Raw genomic sequence first — 20,298 nt, 5'->3', positions numbered from 1 at the left:
AAGTAGTGTGAGTAGTATGTTTACACTGAAAGAGCACAAATAGAAGTGTACTTTAAGTACCTGGATGATGCACATTTTCAGCTGTCAAAACGAAGTGTGAAATGTTGGACAGTTCATGCACTCAGCGCACGCGGCTTGCCATACATTGCGGAAGGGGCGGAGTTACCTGGCTGTGCTGCTGGTCTGAAAAAACAGTTGTAAATAATGAAGATTTCAGCAGATAGTGAAACTTCTGTGTAGACAGCACCTTGCATATATACGTTGAATGCTTTACTATCACCCCACGCTGTGTGAATATGTTCGTTGTTTGAGATACAAGTGTTGAACTGATCCACATCCCGTTGTGCTTGAAACGTCACTTCCGTCAGATGTTAAACAGCAAATGTTTCCATGTAGTAATAAACCGTTAAGTATTCAATTTGGGACAATACTACACTTTGAAAATTCATACACTAAATGGTTACGTCCATATTATATTTTGTAAGTGCATAGTGTATAGTGTGCCGTTTTGTATCTATAGTCTTAGCCACTTTGAACATTCTCTCATTGTATGTCTATGGGTTTTTGTGTATTTTACATTGTCCACCTTGCAAAACCATAATTACGGTCAGTTTGAAAAGTCAAAGGTCTGTGCTGAGTCTTTGCATGCAGCTTGAAGGCTCTAGGATGAGTTACAGTCAGAATTTTGGTCTTGGTTTAGGGATTTTAAAAAAACCATAAACCATGTCTGTAGAATAATCTATGTTGGCTTTTTCAAGCCAACATAATAATAAGAAGAATAGACCTTATTCACAGTAGTGCCAGCTTTAATTTTTGACATGAATAAAAATGAGGCTGTAAGGGATAGACTTACAGTTACTTCAATGGCATCCACTGTATAAAGCTCCAAGATCCCATCTGATTTTCCACAACTCATATTTCCTGGAATTATTTGTCAGTAGAAATTTCATGGAACGATGTTCTTTTTTTATGTGCTGTTAGGGTAACGATCCCAAAACTCTTTAAACAACAGCACAGCCCATTGAAGTTAATCCCTCACAGCCTTGTTTGAATTCCCATAAAAAATGTAAGATGTCGCTACTGTGAATAAGGTGTGAATAAAGACAAAAGGTGTTGGTTATTATCAGAACAGATATTTACAGTACCTTAATATAAAGAGTTTACTTAAAGCTGAGTATTTTGGTTTATGAGGCCTAATAGTCTGGTCTACTCAAGTTCTCTAACAAAATCTGTTTTAGTCACAGTCCAAGTGACATGGGACGCTTCTTTTTGCCACAAAGTTACAATGTGGTTTTTCAACAGAGGTCAGAAAAAAAAAATCTCTCAATGCTTTCTTGAGCAAGCACATTGGTTTTGCAATAAATTGATAGTTTCAAGATTGTACAAGAGGGTCCGAGAGTTTTGCAATCTTTCTTTGTCAGAATGGTCTGTGTGTTGATTTGTTGTGATTTAGTTTTTAATTATTCAGGACGCCAATACTGAAGAAATTCATGAAGCATGGTTTTCTGCTTTTAGCTGGTTCCCCAGTCTGGTTTGACTGGCTGGTTTTAAAGAGGTTTTGGGAACTTGTTAGCTGGTTTGGCTGTAAGATCTGTTAAACCAACGTAAACCAGCAATCCATCTTGTGCAGTTGAAACGTTTAGCATTTTTATTCCTTGTTTACACCCATAATGTACCCCTTTTTATGTAAATTTTTCACAGACAGTGCTCCCTTGAGAGCCGGTCATGCTGGATTCTGTGGTGCCGACCATCTGCAACATCTTGTTCAAAACCATCAAGAGGTCAGACATGACATCACCTCTAATACCTAATTTCCAGTTAAGTCCTGTTCTGAGTTTGGGTTTGGAGACTGGGTGTCCTCACATACTGAAATTATTAATTCAGATTAAATGCTGGAATGTCTAGAAATAATTCTGAAATCAGATGTTCAAAGCTTCCTTAACATTTTTGCAGAGGAGACCCAACAATTGATCAACACATTGTAATGTTGCTCCATGTAATTCAGTTTATTAAATGTTATGATTTATGGATGTTCTTCAGAGTCTTAATGGCAGTAATATTGTCTTATATCACCTTGTGTTGATATATTTTTAGCAGGTGATCTAAGTAAGTGAATAGCATGTAATGGACAACCATCTGGTCGATCAATCTATTGTTTCAGGATCTGCGTTGGATAAGAGATGTTGTCACTTTCTCACAATGGGTTCATGGACAATTTCCTGTCTTTTTTAACCAGATAACTATCTATGCTGTATTTTAAGCTCATATTTACTACAACACAACATTTCCACTTGTTCAAAGCCAACATTGAAGAAACAGATGTGAACCTCCTTCCTATGTTCTGCCTCAATGCCTTCTCAAGGTTGTAAGAATGTGAAATCTCTCTGTCTTGTGATCTAAACAGATACCAGTGTCCAGGTCAAAGCGAAAGGTCGACCAGTCCAAAACCAGCTGTCTTCTTCACCTCCATGCAGACCACCGCTTTTATAAGCGCTTTGGAAGTGTTGAAGCTGTTGTAGCTCAGGTGAGTATCGAAGAACCAAAAACAAAGTGAAAACAAAATAAGAACATCTGCGTTAACTGAATTAAAAATAAAAACAAGCATGACTGGAAATTATGGTATGGTGTTTTGAATACGCCATTGGATAAAAAATGTTTCTTCTCATAATTGTGACTATATCTTGCAGTTGCGACTTTTTTCTCGTAATTGTGACTTTATATCTCATAATTGCAAATGTTTTTCTCATAATTGTGACTATATCACGCTATTGCAACATTATTTGGAGTAGTGTTGGCATTGTGGGCTAAAGCACAGAACTGGTAATCAGAAGGTTGCTGGTTCGACCCCCACAGCCACCACCATTGTGTCCTTGAGCAAGGCACTTAACTCCAGGTTGCTCCAGGGGGATTTTTCCAGCAATAAGTGCACCGTAAATCACTTTGGATTAAAGCATCTGCCAAATTCAGAAACGTAATTATGACGTTGCTTCTCATAATTGTGACTTTATATCTCGCAATTGCAAGTTTTTCTCTTAATTGTGAATTTATATCTCACAATTGCAACCTGTTTTCTCGTAATTGTGACTTCTCATCATTTGTGACATTATATCTTGCATTTGCAACTTTACATTTCTCAAAGGCTTTGGAAGTGTTGAAGCTGTTGTAGCTCTGAGTATCGAAGAACCCTATTCAACCCATTGTTTTTATCATTAAAAAAACTAAAGAGAAAATGAAAGTTAATGCAATTAAAAATAAAAACTAGCATAACTGGAAATTATGTTTTTTGGAATCCACCAAAGGAGAAAAAACTTTATATCTCGCAGTTGCAACTAAATTTCTCGTAACTGTTAACTTTGTCTTGCAATTACAACTTTATTTAACTTAATTGTAACTTTATTACTTGCAATTGTGTCTGTTTTTCTCATAATTGTATATCTCACTATTGCAAAATTTTTCTTGCAATTGCGACTTTCTTCTCATAATTGTGACTTTTCTTCTCATCATTGTAACTTTATATTTTGCATTTGCAACTTTAAAATTTCTCAAACGCTTTGGGAGTGTTGAAGCTGTTGTAGCTCATGTGAGTATGGAAGAACCCAAGTATTTTTTTTAACAAAAACTAAAGCAAAAACATTTGCGTTAACTGAATTAATAATAAAAATTAGCATAACTGGAAATTATGGTGTTTTGAATCCGCCACAGGAGAAAAAAAGTTTATTCGTAATTGTGAATTTATATCTCGCATTTGCAACTTTACATTTCTCATTATTGTGAATTTATATATGGCAATTGCAACTTTTTTCTCGTAATTGTGACTTTATATCTTGCAATTGTGATTTTACATTTCTCGGATTGTGACTATGGCAATTGCGACTTTTTTCTCGTAATTGTGATTTTATATACATTTCCTGCAATTATTACAATTGTGGATTATAATGTCAGATTTGTTTTATTTTTATTCCATGGCTGGATCAAGGCACCATAGGAAAATCTCAACTAAAATGCATTTCCATGATTGAAAAGTAGCCTAAAATAAAAATAACCTCATATTAATTATAGTTTTTGATACACAGTGTATAATAAAATGTGAAACTTTACAATCTGCCATCATTACACATGTAAATGCTGCTAGATAGCAATAACACTAGATGGTCATGAGAAATGTAATGGGTTTTAAAGCAATCTGTTAACGCATTAACTTTGGCAGCCCTGAAATATTACAACTAAAATAAAAACTAAATGCTCTGAAAACTAAAACTAACAAACATAAAATAAAAAATTTGAAAAACTTAAAATCAAAAGGACAAATTAAAATTATAAATAAAATCTACATAAAAAATTTAAAACTATAATAACCCTGACTCAACCTCGTGTGACCAACAACATGATGTCTTCAGGGTAATGGCCATTATATTTTACCTTTCCTGTAAAGTTTTTCCCCCCTTTGGTACACAATCTCCTCTAATTGGGTTGCACAGCATGTTCTTTCCTTGATCCCACTGGAGAATTCGGTGAAATTGTGGGGTGGTGTGTCAAACCTGGACCTTTGCCAAGTTCTTCACTATGGCCATGCAAAACAATGTTCTTGAGCGTATGTCTGGACAAAACGTAATATTATGTAACGTTTGTATGATGAAGATAAATGGCAGGATTTCCACAAGTTTAAGTAATGAGTTTTCCAGATTGCTGTGTTCCGGGTCCCTTCCACTCTCAACCATTATTTTCGGGGGATAGTTCCCATTGTCTGTTTATTATTTTTGGTAGTCATACAATGTTTTTATTTTTCTCTGCACAGCTGGTGGATGTTTTTATTGTTTAAAAGAAAAACACTTTTTCAAATATTCCTGAAATGCAACGTTTCAGCCATTAGAATAAATAGAAAACTCCATTTGTAGATGATGCAAATTTGATTTATGTATTATATTGTTTATCTGTGGTCTTTGCAGGATAAAAGCATCCTTAAAAACATCTTTATGCCACATTTTCTAAGCCTAAATACTTTATTTATATACATTGATACTATATATGTAAACACAATCTATTATTCATTCTGTTTTCAGCTTCAGAAGCGTTCAGAAGTGAGTTTATAGAACAGGGTGTAGGTGCCCAGGCTTTATGCCATGTCTTAGTGTTATTGCACATTATTTTAATCATTCAGTAATCACAGCTGTGATGTGCTAATATGTTGGTCTTGGCCTTCTCATTGTAAGGGACAGTGACCAGACTGCCGCTCTATTGGACATATTCCTTGCCAGGCATCATACCAGCTCTTGTCTCTCCACTGTGCGCAACTGACCCCAGAGTAATTGCATTCTCTCCAGGGAATTGTGCCACATTTCTTTGAATGTGACTGGGGCAGGAGACTCTCTGGAGAACTCTGTTGCAACTAAAGCAAGGGCACTCTGAAGTGTCTCAATCGTCCAAATAGTTTGATAAGATTACCGTGATGAAAGGAATGCACATGGCGTATCTTTCTGTCATGTATGTTGCTGACACTTTTTTAAATGGTTAGGATCTGTTTAGCATTTGATTCGGTTGACTACGCTATCCTTCTTAAAAGTTTAAGGGATGAGGTTGGCATCAAGGGCACTGTTTTAGATTGGTTTACATCATACCTCTCAGATAGGACTGTGAGAGTTACAATTGGGAATTCTTCCTCTTCTTCTGCATTGTTCACTTTTGGGGTACCCCAAGGGTCCCTCTTGGGACCCATTCTATTTTCTCTCTATATGCTCACTTTGAGTTCTATCATGAGGAAATATAATATTTCATATCATTGCTATGCTGACGATACTCAGCTATATATTCCTCTTAGATCTGATTACTCTTGCTCTATGCTTCTAAAATGCTTTGAGGACATTAAATGCTGGAGTGCAAAAAACTTTCTCCAATTAAATGACAGCAAAACTGAGGTTGTTGTTTTTGGTCTCCCTGGTGCTGTCTCTGATATCACTAGGAACCTAGATACACTGTCTTCAAATGTTGTGGTGAGGAGTAGCTTTTTTTAAATTAAGGCAAATAGCCAAATTAAAACCTATGCTCTCATTTAAGGATCTGGAGGCAGTTATCCATGCCTTCATCTCATCAAAACTTGACTATTCCAATGCACTGTATATGGGTCTAAATCACTCATCTCTGTATCCCCTGCAGTTGGTCCAAAACGCAACTGCTAGGTTGCTTACTGGTGCTAAGACGAGGGAACACATTTCCAGTTTTAGCATCTCTCCACTGGTTACCGGTGCATTATAGGATCCATTTTAATATCTTGTTATTTGTTTTTAAAGCTTTAAATGGTGTTGCCCCTTCTTATCTGTCAGAACTCCTGAGCTATCAACAATCCTCTAGAAGCCTCAGATCTTCTGACAAATTTCTCCTGCAAATCCCTCGCTCTCACCAAAAGTTTAAAGGGGATCGTGCTTTTTCTGTAGCTGGCCCTAGACTATGGAACAGTATACCTCTGGACGTTAGATCTGCCCCTTCCTTTCCTGTATTTAAATCACACCTGAAGACATATCTGTATTCCTTGGCTTTTACATTAATGTTTATTGTAGACTTTATGGGTAATTTCTTGTTTTGTGTTATTTTTCTTATTAGTCTTTTGTTCCTCTGTGTCCTGTTATTGTTTCATTGTTGCATTTCATATGTACAGCACTTTGGTATACACTAGTGTCCTTAAATGTGCTATATAAATAAATTGACCATGACCTAATAAATCCTTTTGAACTGTTCCTCTGCTCTCGGTTCTCTTTGTCTCCCTCTTGTTCTCTGACAGCGTTTTCAGTTTACTCCGATTCCAGAGTGAATGATTCTAATGATCTGGTTCTTTTGAATCTGCATAGCGCAACATACAACGCGACAAGTGTAGACCAATTTGTTAAAAATGTACTCTTATAAGCCAGTTATATTGAGTCCACAGATTGAATCATACAGCACTTCTAATGTATCCTGAATCTACAGAGCGAAAAATAGTGCGTTCAGTGTAGTTCGATTACCAAACAAATGACTCTAATGAGCCAGTTCTTTTAAATCTGAAGTTCGAAAAATACGGCGCATTCAGTGTTGTTCGATTATTGAACAAATAACTCTTACGAGCCTGTTCTTTTAATTCTACAGCACCATTCATTAATCCGTACATCCATCCAAGCTTAATGTGCATCAATATTTTTACAGGTCGCCTCCTACATGAAAGCAGTTAATGACATTTATGACAAAGCTGACTTTGACGGGATAGATTTGGTCAACTTCAAAGTGAAATTCCTCTCCGTAAGTCTTCTTTTTGTTCTTGTTTTGTCCTTTTCACAACTGCATATATTCATTGAATATTCATTTTGGTCAATTGAAATAAACACAGGTGGCCACAGAGGAAGATCCAAGCAGTCCCTTGGACAACAATCACATTGGGCCTGAAAAGCTGTTAAGTTTGTTTTCAGAGATGGACTGGGGCGACTACTGCCTGTCATATCTCTTGACCAACAGGGACTTCAGTGGAGTTCTCGGTCTGGCCTGGGGAGGAAAAGCAGGTTAGATTTCAGTCCATCCACTCCAGATGGTCACCTCATAGTCACAACAAATGTCACGTGGAGGCTGCTAGTTGAATATTGTTTTACTCAGTGGCAGCTAACTGGGCTTTGTACTCCAATAAGACCTTTGGTATGTGACCTCTGTCCATGGTCGTCCTTGTCGCGACATGATATTAAAGTAAAGCTATCCGATAACATCACTCAACCTAGACACTCTATTGAAAATATTTTAATGGGTGGATGTCATGGGAGTCGGGTGTGGAGTTCGGGTCTATGGGAAGTACTTCTGAGAATGTAAAATTCAGAGAAACGACCTTCCAGGAAGTTTTGATGTAATTTAATGTTGTTTTGAGAGATTGAACACATGTGGATCAAATCACAAAAACTTTAACTAATATGAAACTGATACGCCATTTGAGACTTCTTTGTAAATTATTTGTTTACAAACACTCTAATTAGAGAAGCAGACAAGCTACTGTATATCCCATAATGCAAGGAATTAGATAATGATAAACATGTTTAAAAACACAATACCTATATAGAAGAGACCGGGGCTAGTTGCTTCACTCTTTTGTCTGCTTTTTACTCCATTGACTCTTTAAGGCAGATTAGTCAGTTTATGTACAACCACGTAAAAATTATTAATAAAAATCTATTAAACATTTCCTCAATTATTGCCCAGGAAAAAAAATAATCAAACACATTTTAACCTTTTGTGACAACCTGCCCCGATAGCCTCTTTAAGGGCTAAGAAGTTGTCACCTTGGAAACATGCCATAACAGCTAACGGTAGGCTTTTTAGCTACATTTAAATAGTTGAACAAGTATAAAACAGCAAAAAATGGAAAAGGACACATGCAAAAAATATCAATAAATAATTTTGGATAACAGAAGATGGTTTAACCATTCAGTTAAAATCTACCTTCATTATATAGTTGACTTTTGTCTTAATGTATGCTGGTGTGGTTTATTGTATTTTCTTTTTACTCAACAGCTATTACAACAACATCATTTCACAAGTTCACAGGTTCATATAGTCCTGGAGCCCATTTAAAGGGATAGTTCACCCCAAAATTTAAATTCTCGTCATTTACACACCTTCATAACATCCCAGATGTGTATGACTTAAACCATTGAAGAACCATCTTCTTCAGCAGAACACAATTGAAGATTTTTAGAAGAATATTTCACCTCTGTAGGTCCACACAATGCAAGTGAATGGTGTAGCTCCAGAAATTACATAAAGGAAACAAAAAAGTAATCCATATGACTCTAGTGTTTATATCCATATCTTCAGAAGCGATATAATAAATGTTGGTGCGAAACAAATCAATATTTTACTCTAAATCTCCACTTTAACTTTCACTTTCAGATGTAAAAGTGAAAGTTGAGATTTGGTGTAAAAACTGACTTAAATTTGGATCTGTTTCTCACCCATATTTGTTATATAACTTCTGAAGGTACTGTATGGATTTAAACACAGTAGTCATATGGATTACTTCTATGTTTCCTTTATGTGATCTTTGGAGCTACAAAGGTCTGATCACCATCACTTGCATTGTGTGGACCTACAGAGCTGAATATTCTTCTAAAAATTTTCATTTGTGTTCTGTAGAAGAAAGCATTTAAATTTTTGGGTGACCTATTCCTTTAAGATAAACATATTTGGCATGATGTCAATAATGGAGGGGCTTTAGCACAGAATACTTTTTACTGAAAACTTAAGTTATTTAGATGCCCATGTGACAATTTGCCCTATTCCCCCCTAATCTGTTAAATCCCTCTACGGCTATTCGTAACCCGATGATGTATGTTTTCACGAGAGCTTCAGCTGTGTTGTTAGTATTTTGTTTGTGTGACTGCTCCTTGTGTATTGCCACAACCCTGTCCTAGTAATTAACATTCCATGCAGTAACACAATAACTGCGGCATTCCACATTAGCATCTTCCCCTACAAGACATGATATGACCTTAACTGTCGGCCCCTTTAAATCTGAATATCAATACGTTTTTAAACGTCATAAATAAGACATCTCCCATCTTTACTGATGCGTTCACGCAATGCATTCATCATTCAGCTTGAATTATTTACTGGTTCTGGCTAATTTGGTGCTGGTTCACTAGTGAACTAGCATAGCTATTCACCACAACAAATGCTGGCCAGCCGAACCCTGACAATGGAACCCTTTCTGGTTAAGCTAGATAAGACGCCTGATGGGCAGGGGGCATATAATCAAAACAAGCAAGTACTCCCCCCTCAATGGTAGTATGTAAATGCTTCACGCTGCAACACCCCCAATGTTCAAGACAAATCTACGTCCTTGCTGGTGGGGACATTTGCAAATCAGTATCCAAAAACACAACATAAGTTAGGAGTATTTACACTTGATCTCTTCACGCATTTTACTGATCGCTTAGCTATCTGATCATGTGAAACCAAGTTTAAATGTCCATACAGATGCATTCAAGACAGATAGCAATCCGATCATTCGAGCAATACTGTTTTTTTCACTGAAAGGAATGATTAATTGCTCCACCAACAAATTGCATGACTCAAGGCTGCATTTCCAGAGATGGTGCATTGTAAACATCCGCAGGCCTCACTTTGGTCACAAAATCTCACACTGTCTCACACTGCCAGTAAACAGACTTTCATACAGTCATAGTTTTGGTTATTATTGTTCCATTATAAGGTATAGCCCACCAACTGAGATCCTTGATTGTTGCCATATGATTGACCACAGTGAATTGTGATTGGCTGAGAAAGGGGGTGTGAGCCCACTGATTTTATGACATGTGACCAGAAAGGTATGTGCTCTAGACCTCTGCCCCCGCCCCATCCCTTATCCACCAAAAAAGTGTGATGACCACATTCCTTTTTACAGATTTGCCTCTATGGTGAAGTGAGAATGTTTTTTTGAATATTAAATCGGTTCCTGAATTTGAATTAAATGAAGTTGATTTCAAATGGAATGAAATGCAAAGAAATTCTCAACATGTTTACTCAATCTGTTAAATATTCAATAGATTCAAATGTTGAAGTCAGTATTTATGTTTATATAGTTATCTGAAAGCAATGTGGTAGACATTTTGTGGTGCAGTATGGCAACATTTTTAATGGCGTTATTGTTTTTGACAGTATTGAACTTAGAAATTGCACTTTGTCGGTAGCACTTTACAATAAGTGGTATTTGTTAACAATAATTAACTACATTCATTAACATGATCTAAAAATGAATAATGCACATTTTGTATTAATTTCAACTATTTCAATTTTTTTTAATGTATTTTGAACTAAGATGAACTAACAATGAACAATAGCATTTTCACAAGTTAACAATTAGATTAATAAATGCTGTAAAATGTTTATTATTGTTTATTGTTAGTTTATGAAACCATGATAATTCATGCATTTACTAATATTAAAGGGATAGTTCACCCAAAAATGAAAATTCACTCGTTTACTCACCCTCATGCCATCCCAGATGTCTATGACATTCTTTCATCTGCAAATTACAAATTATGATTTTTAGAAGCAAATTTCAGCAATGTAGGTCCATACAATGCAAGTGAATGGGTGCCAAAATTTGGACACTCCAAAAATCACATAAAGGCAGCATAAATGTAATCCATAAGACTCCAGTTTTTACATTCATGTGTTCACGATATGATTGGTGTGGTTGAGAAACAGATAAATATTTATGTCCTTTTTTGCTTGAAATTCTTCTCCCTGCCCTGTAGGGGGTGATATGCATGAAGAATGTGAATCACCAAAAACAAAAGAAGAAGAATGCAAAAGTGATCTGATTCTCACCCACACCTATCATATCTCTTCTAAAGACATAGATTTAACCACTGGAGTCTTATGGATTACGTCTATGCTGACTTGTGTGATTTTTAGAGCTTAACATTTCTGGTCACCATTGACTTGCATTGTATGGACCTACAGAGCTAAGATATTCTTCTAAAAGTCTTTGTTTGTGTTGAGCAGATGAAAGAAAGTCATACATATCTGAGATGGCATAAAGGTGAGAGTGATGAGAGAATTTTCATTTTTGGGCGAACTATCTCTCTAACAAATAGAATCTTATTGAGAAGTGTTACCAATAAGTCGTACTCAATTGTATTCATAAAAAACAATTCTACATACCAGGGAATAAATACAATATGTTCAATTGGTCAGAAGGATTTATGTAATTATGTTTTGTCACAAAACCTTTTGCAATTCCTCTGTTGTGTAACTGTGAATTCCCTTTAATTATAATTTAGTCATTTCCTCTTCCTGACTTTACCATCAAATTCAAATTCAACATTATAGGCAGCGGTCAGTTCGATACAAATTCACACTCATGAATTGAAAGGGATCCAGTTGTTAATTCTAAATATTGATGCACCATACGATTCCCTATGGGAGGGCACAATTCTATTTGTTCATTCAGGCTGGCCACTTCACTGTACCCTTGACTTTGATGTGACTTTTAAGTGTTCTAGCTGCCAAACATGTGATCATTCCAGGAATCATAATGCATAAACTTAAGGATAAATTATGATTAGGCATGCTGGAAAGCTATTGTGTCATAGTTGGGCAGTTTGCACTGTTTGGCACTGGAAAGTATAGCCAAGACATCTGCAAATACTTGCTTGACCAACAACGGCCTCAGGACTGAAAATAAGATGAGAGGTTTGGGCAGCTCTGTCGATCAAACAAACCCAACATAGGCAAACTGCCCTGCATTAAGCAGTATGTTCATTGTAGAGAAGTGGATGTTTTTGGATTAAAGGTGGGTGGCTTCTCTGTTATTTTTCCACTGCTACATGTCTCTGAGTGATGACAACTAAATGCAGCCGGTGCCAGCCAGACATCACTTCAGTCTATTACGATGGACTTCAGAGGATGAACTGATGCCAACTCCAACCATAATGGGATACTTCATATTTAGGATAGCCCTCACCAAAATGACTGGCCGGTTGAACTGCGAAGCACCTAACTGATCTCTGCCTGCATCACCTTGTTCTATTGATTAAAGGAATACATTGACTATCAATGAATTGCCAACAAACCCTTCATCAGCCAATTGCATCTTTGTGAACTTCTGCAGTAAATCCAGGATGGACTTCAAAGACATTAGTCATTAATCTTACAGTTCAAACAAAATCGATGTTTAAACACTGACCATTAACACTTACTTAGTTTACTCATGACTTTAACTATACATAAGTAATATTGGCATTATATTCATGATGTTAGCCAGAGGGGAACTGGCCCAGCATTTGTGGCATAATATTGATGAACTCCAAAAATTGTTGACAATTTAACATGCACACTATTGCGAAATCATAGCTACGAGTTAAACCTTTTACGTAAAATATTCCTTGTCTGTGAAAGTTAAAGATTAAACCCTATTCTTATTATAATATGTGCACTTTGATAGGAGTGGTGGTGGCGTAGTGGGCTAAAGCACATAAATGGTAATCAGAAGGTTGCTGGTTCGATCCCCACAGCCACCACCATTGTGTCCTTGAGCAAGACACTTAACTCCAGGTTGCTCCGGGGGGATTGTCCCTGTAATAAGTGCACTGAACGTCACTTTGGATAAAAGCGTCTGCCAAATGCGTTAATGTAAATGTAACTGTACAAGAGAAGATATTTGCAACAAAATATTTGAACACCGAACTTGATGTTTGTCTGACAAAATCATGATTTAGACCACTTAACCGCTCAAATAACACACTTTAAACAAAGAATTCACATAATGCTTTAACAAAACTACATGCTTCACATTGAAATGATCTGAGAATCACATGATGGTGGCGACTTTATTGCTAAATTGAATTACAGTACGTGGTTCATTACAAGTATCGCGGCAATTACGAAGTGAAATGTCCACTGTGTGGCTCTAAAAGCGAATTAAATGTTCTTCCAAAGAATCGTATTTATGGTTAACGCTCTGTTCGGTTTTAAGTCAACAAAACCTTCCTCCCTACCCTAAACCTAAACTTAACGGATAGTGTCATAAAAACAAATGTAAAATGAAAAATGCAATTATTTTGTGGTGCTTCTATGACTCTTACGGCTCACTCGTGTGCTCTTCAGGACTCATACCTGGTCCTTTGCATTGTAAGTGCAACGATTTATTAGTTGAGCTCCAGTGCAATTTGATCATGCTTGAACAAGCTTGTGAATGTAGTTGCTATGTAATGTAAATGTCAATTTGCATCACTGTACAAGTCATCCGCTATAATAGAATTGTGTGAGCAACAGGGCGAAAAATACGTTTTTATGAACTCTTAATCTGCCATTTGTTTTACTTGTGATTTGTATGAAAGGGAATAAATGTCGTTTTAGGGCCTCTAGTGTTCATTTCACCAGTAAACTGCCGGGATATGTACAATGAAATATTTGTTAGCAAATATGTAGGTATATTAACCTGATGCTATGAGACCAGGTTTGTTTTTAAGTGTCCTCCATTTAAGCATGATTTTTTGGGACAAAGTTTTTTTCTGTGGAAATTGATAATATGCCACAGATGTTTTTAATAAAACGTAACTTGTATTGAACCTAAAACATTTCCTGTTTCCACAGTTATATAATTAACTTACGGGATCAAACACTGTTTAATCTTTCAATTGTATTGTTTACAGTATTATTTTGGCATGATAAACCTAATTTCCAGAGTTCTCAGCTATCATGAGGTTCTGTTTACCTTTTTGTATCTCTAAAATAATACCCTTATTGCTACCTGACTATTGTCATTTCAGACTTTTGTTTCAACCCTAACCCTACCCTAATTCCTTATCTAACCCTAACCCTAAATTTCAACCCTAGTCGCAATAAAACATCATAACAGCCTCCTTTGTATGTGAACCCTGAACTAAGTATGTTGTGGTGTCAATCAGACTGCTGTCAACAACACATCCAAAGAACCTTGTGATAAAAATGGCTCCATGTAACTGCAGTGGAAAAAGAGCCAGATATAGCGCTGTGAAAACTGTTGACTTCATCGAGAGTGATATCAACCATTTAGAACCTTTGAGGCTTCATCCTGTTCACCTTACATGTCGATGAATGAGCATAACATACTATATAGATGCCCTGTAAATGGAACTGAACAAGACTAAACCAGTGCAAATAGTTCACTTTCATTTCATTTGGCTCTGATTCCAGAGCCATCTGACATGAGTAAACCCTACAAATATATTCCTTACTCAAGATGCAGAGCATTTATTATTCAAAACAGTATATAGCTCGCATGATGACAAAACAACCCAATTCTCTTTCCAATTGCACTGGTTCATTTTCAAGCCAATCTCAGATCACAAATCTCAGATCTTGGATGAATGTGGAATATACAGTATATTCATATTTACAAATCTTTTCAGAATTGTTACAATATATTCAGGATTTATAATTAATAAGCCAGGAATTATTACTAATCGGATTTACAAATATCTATTTAAAATAATAACATTATATTTAGGATTAATATACATATTGTGATTTTCAATTATATTCAATTCAATTTTATTGGATTAATAACTATATATTAAAATGTACAATATATTCAGAAATAAATACTATATATTAAGGGTTAATAACTATATATTCAGATTTACAATTATACATTCATATTTATAACTATATATTCAGAAATATATCAATATATTCAGGATTTATATGTGACATACAGACATACAAAGAACTAATATTTGATGTAAATCAGTTGAGCTGAAAATAGGAATGTTTAGAGATGATTTTTTAAAGATTTACTTTTTCCATTAAAACAGTTTCAAACGGCCACAATTCTGAAAATTATAACCAGATTGATTAATGCATATTCAGCAATTTCAAAAACGAATCCCCACAAGCTGATATCGTTGACCAACTACTGACCAACAAAGTCAAGCCCATGTTACCACCCAGCAGCATACTTTAGTCTGAGATGATGTAATTGGTTAGTGCTGTGTGAAAAGGACCAGCTGTTTGTAATCAGCAGTAAAATTCTCTGTTGGCATTATATAAGCTCGAAACACAGGGGAGCCCATAAGAGAAAAGTAAGCAGCAATGCTAGGGGTTTCTTCTCATTCTTTGTGTAAATCATGGAAGGAGATATTTAAGCCCACTTGACACATCCATTTCCAGGAGACAGGATGCATTTACCTTGAACCTAGTCAAGGGAGCAAACATAGAGTTTGCTGTATTTAAACTAGAACTCAAGAAATATGTCCTGAGTGAACCTAAGCTTGACTGTTTTGCTGTTCAAGCCTTTCCTTGGTTGGTCTGCCTGAGGTTTATTGCACAATGTCCTGTTATACTACCAGGATATAGTGAAGAAGTAGTGGGGCTATTTAAAAGGATCATTCAACTACATGCAACAATGAAAATTTGTCTTCATTTACTCCTGACTGTTGTTCTAAACCCGAAAAGACAAAAAATAGATGTGTGCTACAAATTTACCATGGTGTTACTATAGTAAAACTGTAGATATCATGTTTGTTTTTGGGACAGTCTGAAATTGTTCCTTATTGTACATTTTTTTTTATTTTTATTATTATTATTTAAAGTTTTTAGTTGAATCCTTTGCCAGACAATATGCCATCTCCTCTCTCTTATTCCTTAGATAATTGGGGAGGAATCTGCTCTCAGATGGTCATGAAGGCTGGTCACAATTGCAGCCACAACACAGGTCTGGTTACCCTGCAGAACTACGGCTACTACCTTTCTGCCAAACACGTGCACCTGACCTTCGCCCATGAGTTGGGGCATAGTCTTGGAGCTCCTGTAAGTGTGATGCCTCTCACTGCCATCCCCAACAGCTGGCTGATATCAAATAGCTATGGTCCACCTGCTAGACCAGCACCACACCATGAAAATTCATGCTAGTCCAAGCTTTTCAGCCGGGAGGACCACCCTTACAAAAATCGAGAGTTCTGGCAAGCTTGCCGCAGACTTGCAACAAACTTGCTGCAAAATTCGCCACTCATTATTTTCAAATGCAAATGAGCTTTGCAGCAAACCCTTCATTGTCACCGAAGGTTTGCTGTAGGTTCACCACTACTGATGAAGAGATGTAATCTTCTGCCAAACATTTGCAGCCAATCGCAAGCTCATTTACATGGGAAAGTAATGATTGCAAAATGAGTGGCAAGTTTTCAGAACTCTAAATTTTTGTAAAGGTTGGATTTAAAAATGGCCGCAATCTCTGTTGCGTCATTTATGTTTCGAACATTCATGCTGCGAAGCTGTTGTCAGATGCTAGGCTATTTTTGTTGGATAGCATGCTTTAGCATATAGCATGGCACATCAGTTATTATGAACAATATTCTGTAGAGAATGCTTAGTTTGCTGCCTGTTATGAGCCATTCACACCAAACACATTATTGCATCCGTCTGTGCTGTTTTTAATTGTTTTTAGTGTAAACATGCACTTAAGCGATGTCTTTGACTGCTGCGCCACATCCTGAATTTTTAGTATACTATGTCAAGTTAAAAAATATTAAACTTTTAAAAAACAAGTCTTGAGACACCTGTATTCTGCTCCAATCATTGAGCTGACACTAGCTTTTTCATGCGATTATCTAATCAGCCAATCGTGTGGCAGCAGTGCATAAAATCATGCAGATACGGGTCAGGAGCTTCAGTTAATTTTCACATCAACCATCAGAATGGGGAAAAATGTGATCCAGTGATTTTAAATGTGGCATGATTGTTGGTGCCAGACTGGCAGGTTTGAGTGTTTCTGTAACTGTTGATCTCCTGAGATTTTCACGTGCAACAGTTTCTACAATTTACTCTAGATTTACCAAAATCATCCAGTGAGCGGAGACTGGTTAGAACGGACAAAGTCTACGGTAACTCAGATAACCGCTCTGTACAAATGTGGTGAGAAGAATACTATTCTGAGATGCTGGTTGGCGCTGTTTTGGCAGCACAAGGGTGACCTACACAATATTAGGCAGGTGGTTTTAATGTTGTAGGTGATCGGTGTATATTTGTGTCAGACCTAGTCAAGGTTTGTGCTGCTGCTCCCAGTGTCTGACCTTTCTAAAACTACAGTATCTATACTGCCCGCCACCTGTACTAGCCATGTTTTTCACACTTTCTAAGGCTACAGTATTTTATAGAGTTCTTTGGCAGATTAGTTCTGCTCTGGTCCAGCTGTTTGCGTTCATTTACATCTAAAGCCGCATTTGGCAATGGCTGGATGACAGGCATAGCTAATTGTTTCCAGACTGTGTTTGGGGATGAGGTGCGGATCAGAGGATCCTCTTCACCAGTGATTTATGGGGAGGTCTTGGAAGGGGGCCAGTGGCCTTTGGCCCAGTTATCTCATTTCGCTTCTGTGAATGAAAAGCAATCCAACACTATAGTGTGAATGTAATTTGTGTATCATAAAAAGTTACCATATAAGTAAGAAGTAATTTTAAACAGAGCATTGAATTAGTGAAAAACAATGCATGCCCGAGGCGGTATTTGACATGAAGTGCACTTTAACCTTGGGTGTCATAAAATGTTTGGTTATTGCAAAACGATGACAATGTTAATTTTTGAGCTAATGACCTCTATAAACCCTCAGAAACATGATGTAAAGTAGATTTTACAGTGTATTTTATAATGCAACTTCCCATGTTTGGTCTGTGGCAGCATGACCAGGGTTCTGACTGTGGAGACCTTGAGATCACGGATGGCAAAGGAAGGTTTTTAATGTTCCCTCAAGCCACCTACAAGATTGAGGAGAACAGCGACAGATTCTCCCCCTGCAGCCTGCGGCACATGAGTCGTATTCTCTCTATTAAAAAAGACAAATGCTTTGTAGGTAAGAAGCCTGACCGAGTCCTTGAGGGGATGAATATGCTAGAGAATGTTAGCATGTCTTCTCTTTCTCTTGGTTCTAAATTTCTCATTCAGTGGGTGTTTATCTCCATGGATGTTCAGAGTCCAAGCTGAGTAGAGATGTACCTGTTTTGTCTTGTCAGTTAGTCAGCAGCCTATTTGTGGAAACCGCATCGTAGAAGAGGGGAGGAATGTGACGTGGGACACAATGAAGATACGTGCTGCTACAATTCGAAAGAACCATCAGGTGTTGAGTGTCGACTAAAGCCCGACAAACAATGCAGGTTTGCATCAATCCATTTTGTGTCAGTATGACCTGAACATTTTTGCCTAGTTTTAGTATGTTTTGTGTTTTTTTGTTTTGTAGTTTCATGTTTTGTTTTGATTCATTTTTTTTGTTTTTGTTTAGCTTATTTTTGTTTTGTTTCGTTTTGAGTTTAGCAAAGGAGAGGTTAGCAAAAAGACACAACAGTTACATATGAATCATTGAGCTTGAAGCAACAATTGGTGGTAACCGTTCACTGTATATCTGTGTTAGTCCTAGTCAAGGCCTGTGCTGCAGCTCACAGTGTGTCTTCAACGAAGCTGGGCAGAAGTGTGAAGAACCCTCCGAATGTCGGAAACAGAGTGTGTGCACCGGTTCCTCTGCAGTGTGTTCAGAACCGCCCCCCAAGCCGAACATGACCATATGCAACAAGGGTACACGCGTCTGTTTCAACGGGGTGCGTTCAAAAGGGACAGTTTGGCTGTTCTCAAAACCTTTTGAGCTTTTGAAATGTACTTGTGCTGCAAAAGTGTGCTTTCATTGAAAACAGCCCCTGTTTATGACTTTATAATATGGACAAAATTGTGTGAACACCCCATTCTAATTAATGTGCTTGTCCAATCCCCTTAATTCCAATGAAGACTAATGCTACAACACACAATGACATTCTAGAGAATTGTATGCTTTCAACTTTGTGGCGTCAGTTTGGCGAGGGCCCTGTACACAAAACGAGGTCCATAAAGAAGTAGTTTACGTACATGGTTACAATCTGAAACTATTCCCAGGGCATTTAGGCTAATGTAAATAAGTTTGCATTTTACTGTACATATTGTCCTGATACACAATTTGATGCTCCTCTATAATCAGTGTCTCATTATGGCTTGAACTCTATGCCTCAGGAATGTGCACTGTCTCTTTGTGCATTGCACGGCATGTTGCAATGTGACTGCCTGGGGGAGAATAAAACTGAGAAGTGCCACATGTGCTGCCAGCAGAGAGGTAACCACCATGTGCAGCCATAATAGAAGTGTTTACAGCTCCAAATAAATAATAAACATAAAGAGCTGTTTGTTTTAATGGACAATTTGCTGTGACATTACTGCTCTATAAAAAAGTAACTTAAGCACATATGTGCTTGCATTGGAGTTCCTTAAACAGCTTTGAACTTTTAATTTAAAATTTAAATGTATTTTTCTGTTTTAACAATTTTATTTAATGTGATGTGTCATATTCTCAATCTTCAAAAAACATTAAACGCTCACAACAACACTGACGCAACCAATTACCTTAGAATAGGTGCAGGATTGATCTGTTTTTCATCACTTTTTTCGATTTAGATTTGTGATGCTAGAGGGCAGAAATGATGCACTTCAACTTTAACTATTTGTTTTTTAACTTAATCAGTTATTTTCTCCTCAGACAAACCTAATACCTGTGCAAGCACCACATCCTCGGTTCTTCAGCAGCACTTTAGTGGCAAGCGTGTGGCATTGGTGCCTGGGGCTCCCTGTTCTGGAAACCAAGGTTACTGCGACAGGTTCAAAGTCTGCCGAATCCTAGATGCAGATGGCCCTATTGCAAGGCTCAAAAATTCCTTTCTGAAACTTGATGAGTTTGAAGACTTGGCAGACTGGATGAAGGTTTGTTAGCATTTGACGTGTTGTGATACAGTAAACTAACAA

The 20,298-nt window shown here is 37.0% G+C and overlaps 1 protein-coding gene across 1 annotated transcript in view; it reads left to right on the top strand.

The window, feature by feature from the left end:
- Positions 1–20,298, top strand: part of si:ch1073-396h14.1 (disintegrin and metalloproteinase domain-containing protein 10) — a 30,537-nt gene that overhangs the window by 9,692 nt on the left and 547 nt on the right. The window contains 11 exon segments of the mRNA XM_052121788.1: positions 1,702–1,781; positions 2,405–2,524; positions 7,171–7,263; positions 7,352–7,520; positions 16,139–16,299; positions 18,163–18,334; positions 18,495–18,533; positions 18,536–18,635; positions 18,890–19,073; positions 19,516–19,615; positions 20,036–20,256. Of these exon segments, the coding sequence (XP_051977748.1) occupies positions 1,702–1,781; positions 2,405–2,524; positions 7,171–7,263; positions 7,352–7,520; positions 16,139–16,299; positions 18,163–18,334; positions 18,495–18,533; positions 18,536–18,635; positions 18,890–19,073; positions 19,516–19,615; positions 20,036–20,256 (1,439 nt within the window).

This window comes from Xyrauchen texanus, chromosome 48, assembly GCF_025860055.1.
Source record: "Xyrauchen texanus isolate HMW12.3.18 chromosome 48, RBS_HiC_50CHRs, whole genome shotgun sequence".
Classification (NCBI taxonomy): Eukaryota; Metazoa; Chordata; class Actinopteri; order Cypriniformes; family Catostomidae; genus Xyrauchen; species Xyrauchen texanus.
Note: the sequence above shows the minus strand (reverse complement) of the source record. Positions and strands in the feature narration are given on the sequence as shown.